The sequence below is a fragment of the Vipera ursinii genome, assembly GCF_947247035.1.
Source record: "Vipera ursinii genome assembly, chromosome: 3".
In the NCBI taxonomy this organism is placed as follows: Eukaryota; Metazoa; Chordata; class Lepidosauria; order Squamata; family Viperidae; genus Vipera; species Vipera ursinii.
This window is the reverse complement of record NC_139516.1, coordinates 107,361,637-107,377,811: the sequence shown is the minus strand read 5'-3', so window position 1 is coordinate 107,377,811 and position 16,175 is coordinate 107,361,637. Positions and strand designations below refer to the sequence as shown.

The following is a 16,175-nucleotide window of genomic DNA, read 5'->3' as shown; positions in this document are numbered from 1 at the left end:
AGCACATTTTTGGTTATGGCATGAACATATCCAGATTTGCTAACTAAAGAAAGATGCTTAAATATCTAGTTCTGATTTATTTGTCAGTCTTGCACATTCTCCCATGGGGCAAAAATGGAAATACTCATTGCATCACCATTCTTTTATTAAATGAAATCAAAGAAATTATATTTTGGGGAGAGGGGAGTCATACAAAGGTGCATTTGCACAGCCCATCAGTTTTCTTTAGCGTAGCTTTGACTGTTCATTTGCTTTTTCTTGTAAGAGAAAAAACAGTTAGACTGCACCCCATGAGAATGCTTTCATATCAGCTCCAGTAATCTAAGGCCAGCATTAGATCTTTCTTTATGCCCACTTCAAATTCTGTTATGTTTCTTGCCAGACAGGGAAATGACCTTAATAGGAGCATTTTTACAGACCTCCTCTTAATGCAGACAGTAGGCAATTACTTAGTTATCTATCCACAAGTGGCATCGTATGTGGCCACATCTGGCAATATTTTCAGAAGTGACTTGCCATTACCTTCTTCCTAGGACTAAGAGTGACTGATCCAAAGTCACCGAAGACTTCTGGTTTCTAGCCTAGTTCCTTTAACCACTATCCCATACCTCATGAATCTCTTTCCTTATTTAAGTTCTCAGACTAGACAATAGAACTACCATATATGTCATTCATTCATTAAGTCATTCATTCATTTATTGAATTTCTATCCCACCCATGTTACTGATACAGCAACTCTACTCATGTTCTCATACCAGAGGTCCATGATACCACAACCCCAGAGGTTGGCTTTATTGCAGGAATATTTCCTTAACATCAGTGGGGGAATTAAAGAATTTCCACAGACAAACCTACTTTTTTTTTACAAAAAAGCAAAGGAAGAACCACTGAGTGGAATATTTAGATGTTGAGCTATTTTGCTAGTATCTGGTATTGCTGGGGACTAAAGAGGTGGCAAAATCAAATAGTTCTGTCCTAATGTGTATAGGAGAAGAGCTCACCAGGTTCTGGCTTGCTGCAGAAAGGATACTTGGGATTGATGAAAGAGATGAATCCCAGCAAGATCTCTATGTGTCACTGATCCAGATCCTGATGGCCACCCACTTGCAGGAAGGGTCTACAGTTGTCACCCTCTGTAACACAACTGTTGGTAAGTGACATATATCTTGGGGTCAGAAGTGTCCTTTTCTAGCTACATATTATGAAAAAAATCAAATATCCATGTTCACTAAATCACTTACCAATCCAAAATCTCCAGGAACCTAAAAGACTCCTTATTAATTCACTGCAGGAAGAGAAAGTCTTGGTTCATTCCATGATTCAGTCAATCAGAATAGAGCTAGAAAGAACCTTGGAGGTCTTTTAGTCCAAACCCCTGCTCAAGCAGGAGACTCTGTACCATTTCATACATGTGGTTGTCCAGTCTTTTCTTAAAAACCTCCAGTGATGGAGCACCTACAGCTTCTGAAGGCAAGCTGTTCCACTGGTTAATTGTCCTCACTGTTAGGGACTTTCTCCTTAATTCCAGGTTGCTTCTCTCCTCAAATAGTTTGCTTCCATTGCTTCTTGTCTTGCCTTCTGGTGCTTTGGAAAATAAGTCGACTCCCTCTTCTTTGTGGAAGCCCCTCAAATACCTGAATACTGCTATCATGTCACCCCTAATGCTTCTTTCTCTAAACTGACTGTTAAATAGAGGGTTCTTTGGCGCAGGAATGACGACGCATAGCTGAGTACAAGGTAACTCATAGTTTATTTCGTGCAGAAACTGTACTGGGGAAAAGACTGCAACTAGCTGCAACATATAGTCTAGCCCCTAGGCGGCAGCCAATAGGTTTGAACCAACCATTGCCGCCTGGAGATAGCCAATTGCAGCACAGAAGACTTGTAGTCTGGGTTACATAACACTGGCCATACCCAATTCCTGCAGCTGTTCTTCTTACGTTTTTGTTTACAGGCCCTTAATCATCTTAGTTGCTCTTCTTTGCACTTTTCCCAGAGTCTCAACATCTTTTTGTAATGTGGTAATCAAAACTGGATGCAGTATTCCAGGTGTGGCCTTACCAAGGATTTATAAATTCCTCTAGATGAATATCTCTCCTAGACACTGTGCTGGCTATGCTTTCTTCAAAGAAGGTTATATGAAAAGCCTTCTAGAGCAAAACCTATTTAGGCCAATAACTTGCTTCCCAACAAAGATGAAACCCAAGACTTCCAAAGAGCCTTACATCTCCATCTGCTTTCCCTTTTCTTTGCATAGAAAACCTCTACACACACACACACACACACACACACACACACACAAACAAACACACACACAATCATACAAACCCCTGCCTCAACACTGAGGTTCTATTCAACATAATGGATTTCCCTCACAATGACCCACAGGAAGCCTGGACAGAATAGCACTCAGTGGATGTACTTGCGTAATACATTTAAACTGATATACTGAATTGCTTCATGTTCTGAATTCACATAGTATATTAAACCACAAACCAATGAAACAGACAAGGGTTGCAGAAGCCTTAAAACCACAAAAGAACCAACCAAGGTTAATAATGATCATATTAACACATGATAATGCAGCCCTTAGGCCTGTAACTATTTATTTATTAGTTACATTTATATACCGCCCTATTCCCTGAGGACTCAGGGCGGTTTACAGGGAGTTAAAAAATCCACCATATAAAAGTTAAAAAACCAAATTAAAAAATATTAAATTAACCCTGTATACATTAAAACCCCAATTAAAAATTTCTCCTCAGCCTGGGCCTGAGAGCTCAAAGAGCCAGGTCTTCAGGCCCCGGCGGAATGATCGGAGGTCGGGGGCAGTCCTCAGCTCCACCGGCAGCTGGTTCCAGAGGGCAGGCGCTCCCACCGAGAAGGCCCTATCCCTGGGTGTCACCCGCCGGCAATCTCTCACCGGCGGCACCCTAAGCAGACCCTCCCTGTGGGAGCGCACTGGGCGAAGGGCGTTTGATGCCGGCAGCAGGTGTTCCCTCAAATAGCCCGGACCCAGGCCATGTAGGGCTTTATAGGTAATAACCAGCACCTTGAATTTCACCCGGAGGGCAACCGGAAGCCAATGCAGCTCGCGGAGTAGAGGTGTTACATGGGAGTATCGGGAAACCCCCATAACAACTCGCGCGGCCGCATTCTGCACCAGTTGAAGCCTCCGAGTGGTCTTCAAGGGCAGCCCCATGTAGAGAGCGTTACAGTAGTCCAAACGGGAGGTCACGAGCGCATGAGTAACTGTGCGTAGGGCATCTCGGTCCAGATAGGGACGCAACTGGCGCACCAGGCGAACCTGTGCAAAAGCCCCCCTGGTCACGGCTCCTATGTGGTCTTCAAAATTGAGCCGTGAATCCAGGAGGACGCCCAAGTTGCGAGCCCTATCAACGGGGGGTAACACCTCACCCCCCATCGTTAGAGGTGGAATAACTTGGTTAACCCGAGATACCGATATGCACAGCCACTCAGTCTTGGCGGGATTGAGACGAAGCCTGTTTCTCCCCATCCAGACCTGAACCGCCTCCAGGCACCGGGACATCACGGAGAGGGCATCGCTGGGTTGGTTCGGGGTGGAAAGAAAAAGTTGGGTATCATCAGCGTACTGGTGATACCCCACCCCGAAACCACGAATGATCTTGCCCAGCGGCTTCATATAGATGTTGAACAGGAGAGGCGAGAGGACCGACCCCTGAGGGACTCCACAAATGAGAGACCTCGGGGTGGATCTCTGCCCTCCTGTCAGCACCGACTGCGAGCGGCCCTGGAGGTAGGAGGAGAACCACCGTAGAACGGTGCCTCCCACTCCCAACCCCCTGAGACGCCGCAGCAGGATACCATGGTCGATGGTATCGAAAGCCGCTGAGAGATCTAATAGGACCAGGACAGAGGAGCAACCCCTGTCCCTAGCCCTCCAGAGATCATTCACCAGCACGACCAATGCCGTCTCCGTGCTGTATCCGGGCCTGAAGCCCGATTGGTACGGGTCCAGATAATCAGTCTCCTCCAGGAACAGAGGGAGCTGATGCGCCACCACACTCTCAACAACCTTCGCCAGAAAGCGAAGGTTGGAGACTGGACGATAGTTGTTTAAAACAGCCGGGTCCAAAGCAGGCTTCTTGAGAAGGGGCCTCACCACCGCCTCCTTCAAGGCGGCAGGGAAGACACCCTCCTTCAAAGAAGCAGTTATTACTGCATGGAACCAGCCTCGTGTTCCCTCCCGAGCCGCATAAGCTAGCCAGGAGGGGCACGGATCCAACAAACAGGTGGTGGTGCTCAGTCTCCCCATGATCCTGTCCACATCATCAGGGGAAACAGGGTCGAACTCAGTCCAGATAACATGCTCAAGACCGCCTGATTCCTCCACGTCAGACTCTGCCCAGTCAGAGTCCAAGCCGGTCCGGATCAGAGCGATTTTGTCCGCCAGATGGTGACTAAACTCCTCGGCTCGTCCCTGCAAGGGATCCTCTCTCACCTCCTGGTTAAGGAGGGAGCGAGTCACCCTAAACAGGGCGGCCGGGCGATTATCTGCGGACGCGACAAGGGCGGCAAAGTAGTTAGACTTCGCCGTCCTTATCGCCGCAAGATAAGACCTTATAAAGGTTCTTAACTGCAATCGGTCGGATTCGGACCGGCTGGATCTCCAACCGCTCTCTAGACCTCGTCTCCGACGCTTCATCTCCCGGAGCTCCACAGAGAACCATGGGGCCCAACGGGATCTGCGCTGAGTCAGAGGTCGCATGGGTACAACGCAGTCGAGTGCCCTGGCGGCAGCCGTTTCCCAGGCCTCCACCAGAGCATCGACTGGGCTGTGGGTAAGGGTGATAGGTATCGGCCCAAGCGCCCTCTGGAACCGGTCCGGGTCCATTAGGCGCCTGGGGCGGAACCACCTGGTCAGTTCCGCCGCCCAGCGGCGGGGGATGGCATGACGGAAAACCAGCCTCAGGAGGTGATGATCTGACCATGACAGAGGGGTGATGGACGGAGAACCCCCTCCCAGATCATCCAACCACTGTCCAGACAGGAACACCAGGTCGAGAGTATGATCCCCCTCGTGAGTAGGGCCCTCAATAACCTGGGTCAGGCCCATGGCTGTCATGGAAGCCATGAACTCCCGAGCTGACTCCGACGACCCCCCCAGTGATGGCAGGTTGAAGTCACCCAGGACTATAAGCCTGGGGAACTCCACCGCCAACCCTGAGAGGGTGTCGAGCAGCTCAGGCAGGGCTGTTGCCACACAGCTGGGCGCCAGGTATGTGAGCAACAAGCCCAACTGAACCCGAGGACCACATCTCAAGAGAAGGGATTCACTCCCGGCCATCTGGACAATGGTGGCCTCCCGGGGGCACAAAGTCTCCCGAATAACCACTGCCACCCCACCACCCCTGCCCTGAGCCCGTGGCTGGTGCAGCACCCGGAAACCCGGCGGGCATAACTCGGTGAGAGGCACCCCTCCCTCCGAGCCCAGCCAAGTTTCCGTGATGCACGCTAGATCCGCACGTTCCTCCTCGATCAGATCACGGATGAGGGGAGCTTTGTTAACTACGGATCTAGCGTTAAAGTAGACCAACCTGAGCTCAGGGGCCTGATCACCCTCATCCCCGGGTAAGAGGGTGCTAACCGGAGGGTCGGAGCGCGCCACCGCTCGGAGATAGCGGGGGCGCGATCCCAGATGTTGATATGGCCCTCCGCGCAAACACCTGCTGCCATACCCTATCGCCGTGGGAATTCGATGCCCCACCCCCACACTCCCAGCGCCAGCCGCCACCTCTCCCGACCCCGTCCCGTCGGGACCTCTAACAGGTCCAGACTGAGTGCCGGTTACAAATTTCCTCCCTACCCCCCCATCCCTCCCCCTCCCTAACCTCTTAAAATAACCGGCTAAAAATCTTATCAGGGGCCTCTTAGCATGTCTTAACTCGAGGCCCCTATCTAAGCCCAACCACCAATTAAATATTTCATATGAACACACAGCCATTTAGACTCTAGAAAGGGGTACTTGAGTATATTTTTTTACATATAGTCATTTTACAAATCTGTGCATGTGTAGGCTTGTAATGTTCATTAACATTTAAAATCACAAAGAAGAATCAGCTATCAGAAGCACAGAAAATACTTGAAACAGATTATCTGAGCTTCCTCAAACTGGCATCCCTGTAAATATGCTCAAACTGAACTTGCAAAGTTCCCAGCCAGAAAATTCCCAGAAAGATTTTCCTAGGCAGTAACAGCTCAGTTATGGCCTCCTTAGGTCTGATCAAACATTAGAAATAGACAAGTCAACATGGGATTAAAGAATTCAGGTACACCCTCTTCCTCCTTCCATAAAAAAGGAAATCCCTGAGTCCTCTTTTTCTGATTTGTTCTCCTCTTCCCAGAATCACTTCTGAAAAAGACTCCCTTCCACCAGCAGCACATCCACACTCGGAGGGAAACCCTACGTGAGATGCAGAAAGTGGCCCTGTTCAAGATTGAAAGCTACTGGCTCCCCAACTTCTTCATTCATTGCAAATTAAGCATGGAGGATGAGCCCAAATGTCTCCATCTCCTCAAGCAGTACCAGGACCGTTCACTTCAGTTTGGTCTGCAGAGGCAGAAGTCATTGGCTCTGCCTTCAATGAGCATCCGAGAAAGCAGTTTGGACACAAAATCCTACCACAGTCTGAAAAACAAGAGGGAAATCTGGGATCAGATCAGAGGTAGGAGCCTTTCTCACAAAGGGAAAAAAAAAGATGGCCGCAGCCAGAAGCTCAAATCACATAAAGGCAGTCCGGCGGTTCCCAAGAAGCTGACCTTCTCTAGAAAAAGCTTCTCAAGTCCCAGCCCTCGTCACACGGAACTCATTTGGGACTCTGAGGATGTGATGCCTTTCGACGAATCACCAAGCTTCAAAAGCAGTCCAAGTGAGTTCTTCACCTCTCCTGCATCTGATGAGTTCCCAGACAAGTGCACCTTCAACAAATTGTGCTCCTCCACTCCTGTGGTGCAGTTCCCTTCCATGCTTGCTCTGAAAACCCTTGTCAAATCTGCCCCATGCTTAGACTTCCTTCCTTGGGTGCTCATGGCTGACAAATGTGCAGGACGCCCCTTCAGAGAGTTTTTGCTGCGGCGGAACTATGCAGTAGAAGTCCATCTGCTTGACCTGTGGCATGACCTGGAGGACTTCTTGCGCATGATGTTGTGCTCCCTTGGTGAAGGGAACATCCTTCTGCGCCACGTGATGGGGGAAAGGATTTGTGAGCTGTATCTGACGCAGAGCAACAATTGGCATCTGCCTCTGAAACTAACGACACTCCAGAGTTTGCAGAATCTCCTGCCTTCTGGTCATGTGATTCCCTGGGTCCTGAAGGCACAGAAGGAAATCTGTAAGGTGGGAAGACCATCATCTCCATCCTTTTTCCAGGCAAAGCGACCTAAACTTTCAGCAGCTTTCCTAGGTCCTGGGGCTGTGATGCATGCAATATCTATGGTTTGCCTTACAGATGGAAAGGGTGCTTCACTGCTTGTAACTAATGTGGCTTAAATGTGCTCTGACAACAATTTATTTCTGTAGGGCTCCTAAAGCATTGCTAACATTGTCTCCAGCCCATGAGTGACACTGGCTTAAATCATCATTGGCTGAACTCATCTTAAGATACTAGTCCCCCCTTATTCCAAAACTGTCCAAAGGCAGACCTGAGGTTAATAAAATCCATTAGGCTTTGTCACACATTGCTTGAAAGAAAGTTAGGAGGATCAGACACAATAAAGGCAAAATAAGGATTGGCAATGGAAGCATCAAATGTTCTGATAGCACCAATTTTCTGCCAAATCAAAAAATGGGAGGAGAAGATAGCATTCAACAGTAAGGAAAGAACCAATATCTAGTCACTGCTAAATAATTAGTGTGAAACTGAAAAAAATCATTTACTTAGGTGGTGTTCTTATGTTCATTTTAGATACTCAGCTTCCTCTATGAGGAGTTTCTTCAGAATGATGACAAAATGTTCCTGTATTATGTGGTAAGAGGGAGCTACCGAGATCTTTAGTTCAGGAGGGAAAGACAAGTAAGGGATCCAAATAAAATACAAGGGAAACAAAACTTATACATTGTTGGTTACAATGGAGCCCCAAATTTCTGTTGTTAAGTGAGACATTTGTTAAGTGAATTTTGCCCCATTTTGTGACCTTTCTTGCTAGACTTGTGAAATGAATCACTGCAATTGTTAAGTTAGTAACAAGGTTGTTAAGTGAATTTGGTTTCTCCATTGACTTTGCTTGTCAGAAGGTCGCAAAAGGAGATCACATGACCCTGGGACATTACAACCATCATAAATATGAGTCAATTGCCAAGTGCCTGAATTTTGATCATGTGACCCTGGTGTTGCTGCAATGGTTATAAGTGTTAAATATGGTCATAAGTCAGTTTTTTCAGTGCTGTTGTAAATAAACTGTTGTAAGTTGAGGACTACTTGTACAGTCTTGGAGCAGAAAAGTTATCAGATTGCAAAAGGAATAGATCAGTGATGGCGAACCTTTTAGAGACCGAATGCCCAAGCTGCAACCCAAAACCCACTTATGTATCATCTGGTGCTGGGTGGGCGTGACCCTTTGGGTGGGCGTGGCTGTGGTGGTAACGGCAGACTGGGTGGGACTAAAAAGTTCAATCAATCAATTCCAACTTTGTGAGATCTTTTTTTTCCCCACAAGAAGTTGAAATAGATTGATTGAAACTTTTTTTTTTGCACACGGCAGTGGAGGCCTGAAGTGAAAAAGTTTTATAAAACCCAGCTGAAGGCCTAAGGACTGGGGCGACGGCGTGCATGCCCACAGAGAGGGCTCTCCGTGCCACCTGTGGCACGTGTGCCATAGGTTCGCCACCACAGGAATAGATGTTAGATACAAGATTAAGAGAATATGCTTTGGTAACATGTGACATGAGGTTCTGTTACCTGTTGAAACAAACTTTTAAAAAATAAAGGCCATCAGAATAGCTCAAGAATGGTGCTTTCAATTTGATTAGGCCAGAGATGTACTCAAAAGTAGTCCTTCAAGGCGTTGTTTGCAAAAAGCAGTGAGTTTTAACAGACAGATATTTCCATTTCTCCAAGCACTCCTGATTATTGAGCTATTGACTTTGATGATCAAAATCCAGTGAATTAAAAAAAAACCTGACAAGGTTCTAGAAAGCAAGTACAAAATTAGAAAGGGGAGGATTCAGAATGAACATATTGCCTCCAGGCCTCTCAGAATAGACCTGCAGGATTTGGGCTAAAAAAAAAGTCTCAGTGATTACTTGAAGGCAGCAAAGTTTTAAGAGTTGTGTCAGCCTCCATCTCATGGAGATTTTTGCAGCCTAGAACTAGTAGTCCAATCTCAGAGTCTGAGAAAAAAAGTTCTATATCGATCGGCATTGTGTAGTATTCTAACATTCACTGCTTTGAATAACCAGCTGTACTTTGCACTTTAGAGTGGCAAGGAAAAGAAACCAAACACAGAAGAACTGTATGACAGAATTGAGAACCTGCGGCTGATCAAAAGGATTGTTGAATCCTTGCATCTGAGCCAGGCTTTAGCTGGCATGAGAGACTTTGACCTGCTGACACGAGAGCACTGGCAACTGTTGGGCATTCAGGACCTGGCCATGGGAGGCTCTATTTTCATGGAATTGGAGCCTGTTGCACCACAGAGGGGTAAATTGACAGAACTGGCACAGTAAAAGCAGTGTTTAACTGGAGAGCAAGATCTGAGTCCTTGCAGGGTTAGCAATTTAGAATATATTTGGGGTACATGGATCTACACTTATCTGTTGATATACAACACACTTTTTAAAGCTACAATGGGATGGGGTAATTTTTGACTGAAGGAATGTGGGAAGTCAGCCACTGTCTTAGCATACTATGAGAAACGGGCCTCTGCTGCTACAGCTTGCTTACTGCTATTGGTTTGACCTGGGTTTAGCATGTCAAGTGACCCTTGTCCATTTGGTACTTAGCATGGTTTTAAATCTCTATCCTAAAAGGACCCTGAGAATTGCTCAGTGGCAAACATCCAACAGAGATGGGTTGTATTTGAAGTCCATATGGGGACATGGGGAGGGGGGAATCAGTTTCTCATTAAGAAAAATGCAGTTTGAATCATTTTAATATAAGAATACAAAAAAAAAATTTTCTGTCACTCAGATACATACACAACTGTAGCATCCTAGATTTGGGCCGTCAAGCCCACCATTTCACATTATGGAATATTATATATGGGAATCCACATTATGTATGTATACAAACACATACACACAAACAAAAATATTGTCAATAATATTTATTATTATTATTTATTAATTTTAACTTCTATTGCATGCTGCCCTGCTTCATTCACAAAATTCAAGATTAAAATCAAGATTTCCATTTGTAAGCCAGCTTTGTTTGTTTGTTTAATATGAAATAGCTGCCCATCTTAACAAATTATTCTGAGCAACAAACAAGGTTAAAAATAAAAATCACGCAAATATAATTCACAGAACACACAGAGAAATACAGCAGTTATGAATCATTAACCCACTTGGGGTCCCGGAAACAAGCACAAAACCAGATTTTTAGGCTCTCACAAAAAATGACAGCAGGGTCAGGTGCATCCTAATCCCTAGGGAGAGAATATTTCAGAAGGTAGGCTGAAAAGACTCATATTGTGAGCTGTGCTGATGATGTCACCTAGTTGGGTAATGTCTGCAAGCAAGCAACTGAGTTCTGAGAACACCAAGGACTTCAAATGATCATATTTTCCTATTGCTTTTGCACTCTTTTTTCTGGTTACTGAATAAATAATATAACATAGGTTCTTTTTACGGAGGTAAAAATGGAGCCAGTGTATATTGCTTTGATCTGAGAGCGGCAGGAGTCTCCATACTGAATTACCTAAGGGCCATATTCTGAGTGCTAGATAGTTAATTGGCAAGTGCCTTCAAGAAAGCTGTCCAGAAGCAGATTTCCACCCAGCTCTCAGAAGTGTAAGGAGATCATGTTCGCAGAGATTTGTCTCTGGAACTGCAAGAGCTGGTTCTTTGGAACTGGGGCAGCATTAGGCGGTTCAGAGAGCAAAGGTAGCTGGATTGAATTACAGTCTGTTTCCTGGTTGGGCAAAATTGTTTGTAGTGCTTTAAGAGTGGAGCCATAGGGTCTAAAATGCATGGCTGAGTCTCTCGTGACACCAGATACAAAATCACCTGCAATTTCATGGTGTACTGAGTTACATCTGAGTTGTAATTTCTTCCCCCATAACTTGAACAAATCCTGAGTAGTCAGCTCAACTGGGTAGCTCAAAACTGCTAATGACTCCCATGCTTGTTCTTCCCGCTTCTCCCCCTGCCCATAACAACAGATTATGGCGGCATGACATTTGAGGAGCTGGCTCGGCTGAATCCCAAGATGGCTGTGGAACTTCTTAGCAAGAACTTCAGGGAGTTCTGCAAGAGATGTCCATCAGGCAGTGAGTTCTTGGAGTGCTGGATTCAAGAGGAATTCACCTGGCTCAGAAACAATATGGAAGAAAATAGAATAGAGCTCCCAATAGAGAGGATTATGGTGTATTGGTTCCTTTCTGTTACCTTAACATCTCAGAATAGGGAAAGGAAAAAAAAATCTGGAGGCATCTAAAAATAAAAGTACAGATACTCCTTGTTTAGCAACCACAATTGGGACTAGTAGCTTGATCATTAAGCAAAGCAGTCACAAAGTGAAACCATGATTGTGCCTATTATTGTACTTCAACTTTCCTCACCTCTTACAGATCTGTGAAGGTTGTAAATGTGATGATTGGTTGTAAAGTTACTTTTTCATCACTTTCAGAACTGCAAACAGTTGCTAAACCAAGCAGTCGCCAAATGAGGACTAACTGTATTTCCTGCAGCAGTCTTGAGATTCTGCAAGGATATCTTATTTTCAGAGTACCAGCACTTTAGACTCTTGTTGCGCAAATTTTATGATTTCACCATTGAAGTGAAGTAAGATACCCTGATGATACAAAATACTGCAGGAACAGGGAAAATCTAGTTGTTTGTAAGTGGATGAGGCTGGTGGAGAACTGACAGCCACTTATAACCTGCCAGTTATTAGCTGATAAGAGAACACCGAATGCCTCAACCAATTGCTGCTTGGGTATTGTTAGCTAGCTTCACTTCACATTTAAAAATATCTCTCTTCCCCCTCAAATAAAATAAAATAATGAAAAATAATATGCAGATGTTCAGTCTGTCCATCATGGCAGCTTGTCTCTTGGCATTACAGCCCCACATTTTGTGCCTTCTGCCTATCCTCCTGACTTGCTGGTATGTCTAGCATGAGATGGGAAGCATTCCCTTCAAGGGCCACCCCAACCATCCAGTATGTTACAGCAAAGGGAAATGCAGCCTCTTCTGCAGGGCACTTGGTGCTGGAAAGTGGAAATTTTCAGTTAGTATAAAATAGCGATAGCACTTATACTTAACAGTATGTATATTGCCACACAGTGCTTTACAGCACTCTCTGGATTGTTTGCAATGTCAACTTTATTTGCATATTGCTCCCAACAATCTGGGTCCTAATTTTACTGACCTCAGAAGGATGGAAGGCTGAGTCAAACTTGAGCTTGGCAGGATCGAACTCCAGGTCTGTGGGCAGAGTTAGCCTGCAATACTGCATTCTAACCACTGCGCCACCAAGGTTCCTGATACTGCAGTTGCAGCAGGGGAGAGCTAGAAGCATCTAAAAAGGCCAATGTTGATGTCAATCAATCAGTGTGGGGGGATTTAATTTGTTCTGTGAGCAGATCCTAACCTACATCTGCTAATGAACAGGTGAATTGAAGATTTAATATAAGCTTCAAATCTTTTACGCTCATCTTCAGAAGGTGCTTCTTGCCCAGCTCCCAAATCAGATAAGACAGAGATTGTACTTATTTGGAAATGTCCTGTTATTTCTTTACAGAAGTGTTTGTTCGGCCAGTGGTTCCCAAAAGGAGTCTCCAATGGGCCAGATCAAGTTTCTCTTTCCTGAGGAAGGCTGGGGTTAGGAAACCCCTTTCAAAGCCCAGGTATTTATCTCATCCATCCAGAAGGGATACTAGATTGTCTTGAGGGACGACAGGAGACAGCAGGCACGGTCCAAAACAATGCGTTTATTGGGCAGAGGTCCCGGGAGAAGCAACGCCGGGAATCCCCCGTATTTATAGTGAACAGGGACAACAACAACAACATCAAGAACCAATAAACAAGCAGGGTTCTCCCGCCTAACAAGGACACCCAATAAGAGAGAGACCGGCTAAAGGTAGGCGCGGCTGTAGCGGCTTGTTGCCGGGGCCAGCTGGCAGCTTTGACAGCTCCGGCTGAGCTGCGCATGCGCGGTTCTCTGAAGTTTGACAGCTGTCAGTGTACTGCGCGTGCGCGGCAGTTTGACAGCTGTCAGAGTCGGCCGGTTTGACAGCTGTCAGTGTACTGCGCATGCGCGGCAGTTTGACAGCTGTCAGAATCGGCCGCTAGCCGCGTGTGTGTGTGGGGGGAATGCCGCGGCAGCCTTTTGACGGCTGTCAATGGCTGCCGGGGATTCCTTATAGATGTGAGGGGGTTGTTGTGTGTGTGAATATGTAACACCCCTTCCCCCCTTGCCCCTGGAAGTTTAGCTGGGGTCAGTTCCACTAGTCCTGCTGCCAGCCCATTCATTGTCCGTCAAGTACGAGGGGGCCTTCCACGGTCTGGTGGAGCGGCGGAGGCTCGGGCTGGGCTGGCTTGTGCTGGGCTGGTCTTCCCTTTCCTTGGCGGGGAAAGTTTCGGGGTTTGGAGGTTGGGGGTCATCGGCGATGTCTGGGACGAATGGTACTGGGCTAGGTGGCGTTGGTGGTGCCGCTGGGGAAAATAGTGTGCCCGGTTGGGCTCGGGAACTGCAGTCCTGCGGCACCCGCTTCCTCAGTTGGTCAGCGTGTCGCCGGATGAGCCTTCCGTCTCCTAAGTCGATAAGGTAGGAGACTGGGCCAGTCTGGTCGGAGATCATGCCCTGTAGCCACTTGTCGCCGGCCCCGAAGTTCTTTGCCCAAATGGGCTGGCCGGGAGGGAAGACTTTGACAGTCGGTGCGTGGGTTGGTTCAGCGGCTGCCCTGTCGGGGTGCAAACGGTCCAGTTTTGTGACCAGGCGGCGCCCCCAACGGAGTTCGGCTGGAGACTTGCCGGTGGTGGTGCAAGGTGTGGAGTGCTGGGCCAGGAGGTATTTTGCCAGTCTGCAGTGCCAGTCGCCGGAGATGATTTTCCTTAGGGCTTCTTTAGTCACCTTCACCATGGCCTCTGCGAGACCGTTCGTGGAGGGGTAGAAGGGCGCGGAGGTGGCGTGCCTAATCAAGTTGGCCCTGATGAAAACCTGGAAGTCATTAGAGGTGAATTGGGGCCCGTTGTCCGATATGATGACATCAGGCAACCCATGGGTGGCAAATACCCTCCTCAAGCCCCTGATTGTGGCTGCTGAGGTTGTGCTGGCTACTGGGATGACCTCGAGCCATTTGGAAAAACTATCCACTATTATAAGAAAATTTTGTCCCTGGAAGGGGCCGGCGTAATCGATGTGAATTCTGGACCAGGGGTTTTTTGTCACCTCCCACTTATGGACAGGGGCGTGTGGGAGAGGTGGCCTGGTCTGTTGGCACATGTTGCAGGTAGCTACAAAGTTTTCGATGTCTGCATCGAGCCCTGGCCACCATAAGTAACTGCGGGCGAGAGATTTCATCTTGACCACACCGGGGTGGCCTTTGTGAAGGGAGGTTAAAGCTTGTTGCCTGTGCGGGGCGGGTACGATGACACGGCTGCCCCAAAGGACGCAGCCGAGGTGGGCTGACAGTTCAAGGCGTCTTAGGAAGTAAGGCTGAAATTCTGGACCCGGGGAGGTGGATTGCCAGCCGGTTAAGACCCAGGTTAGAACCCTTTGCAGGATTTTGTCCTTGCTGGTTGCTGTAGCTATTTCTTTTGCAGATACGGGGCGGTCAGGCAATTCCTGGATAGCCAGGAGTTGGCCGGCGGGTGCAGGGTCTGGGTCGAAATTGGGCAGGGGCAGTCTACTAAGGCCGTCTGCGTGACCCATTTCCTTGCCTGGTTTGTATTTGATTTTAAAAGAGTATGCTGCTAGGAATGTGGTCCAGCGGAGCATTCTGGGGGATAAAATTTGCGGGGTCAATTTGTCCCAGGTAAAGAGCCCTAGCAGGGGTTTGTGGTCAGTAAAAATTGTGAAGTGGCGACCGTATAAGTAATCGTGAAATTTCTTCACGCTCGCCACTAATGCTAGGGCCTCCTTGTCAATTTGCGCGTAATTGCGCTCGGCTTTGGACAAGGTCCTGGAGTAGTATGCGATGGGGGATTGAGTTCCATCGCTGTGGAGGTGGCTGAGGACGGCGCCTATGCCATAGGGGGAGGCGTCGCAAGCAACACAGAGGGGCATTTTCTCTTTGTAGTGGGTGACAGTAGATTTGCTTGAGAGGAGTTGTTTTAATTTGTTAAAACTGTCGTCGTGGGCTTGGGTCCAGAGCCACTGGGCTCCTTTGTCTAATAGCCTGTGGAGCGGCTCTGCTATGGAAGCTTTGTGGGGGAGGAAAGCATGATAGAAGTTTATGAGACCCAAAAAGGCTTGTAGTTCTGCCTTATTTTTGGGAGGTGGTGCTGCCCTGATGGCTCTGACTTTAGAATCCGTGGGGTGGATTCCATTAGCATCAATTTTGTACCCCAGAAATTCCGTAGAAGGAACTCCAATGGAGCACTTTTCTTTTTTTAATTTGAGGCCGGCGGTGCGAAATCTTTGAAGCACCTCTCGCAGCCTGTCAGCTAGTATTTCCTCGGATTCCCCTGCGATGAGCACGTCATCGAAGTAGGGGCAGACCCCGGGGATTCCTTTAAGGGTTCGCTCCATGGTTTCCTGGAATATTCTGGGTGCTACTGAGATCCCGAACTGCAGGTGATTCACCCTGAACGCTCCGTGGTGGGTGACTATGGTTTGGGCATTGGCCGTTTGCTCTGAAACTGGCAGCTGCAAAAATGCATGGGCTAAGTCTAATTTGGCAAATATGGTGCCTGCCTGAATAGAAGAAAGCACGTCCCTGACAGCTGGGACTGGGTAGGCGTGGGGGTTCAAAGCACGATTCAGGGTGGCTTTATAGTCCGCGCAGAGGCGGGCCTCCCCGTTAGGCTT

General features: G+C 47.5%; 1 protein-coding gene across 1 annotated transcript in view; it reads left to right on the top strand.

Moving 5' to 3' along the window:
- The window catches only part of RGSL1 (regulator of G protein signaling like 1), a gene marked incomplete at its 5' end in the record, with an annotated part of 42,091 nt that overhangs the window by 8,161 nt on the left and 17,755 nt on the right, over positions 1–16,175 (top strand). The window contains 6 exons of the mRNA XM_083360258.1: positions 989–1,150; positions 6,387–7,378; positions 7,947–8,009; positions 9,458–9,680; positions 11,362–11,469; positions 12,945–13,050. Coding sequence (XP_083216384.1) covers positions 989–1,150; positions 6,387–7,378; positions 7,947–8,009; positions 9,458–9,680; positions 11,362–11,469; positions 12,945–13,050 — 1,654 coding nt within the window. The remainder of the gene's footprint in view (positions 1–988; positions 1,151–6,386; positions 7,379–7,946; positions 8,010–9,457; positions 9,681–11,361; positions 11,470–12,944; positions 13,051–16,175) is intronic.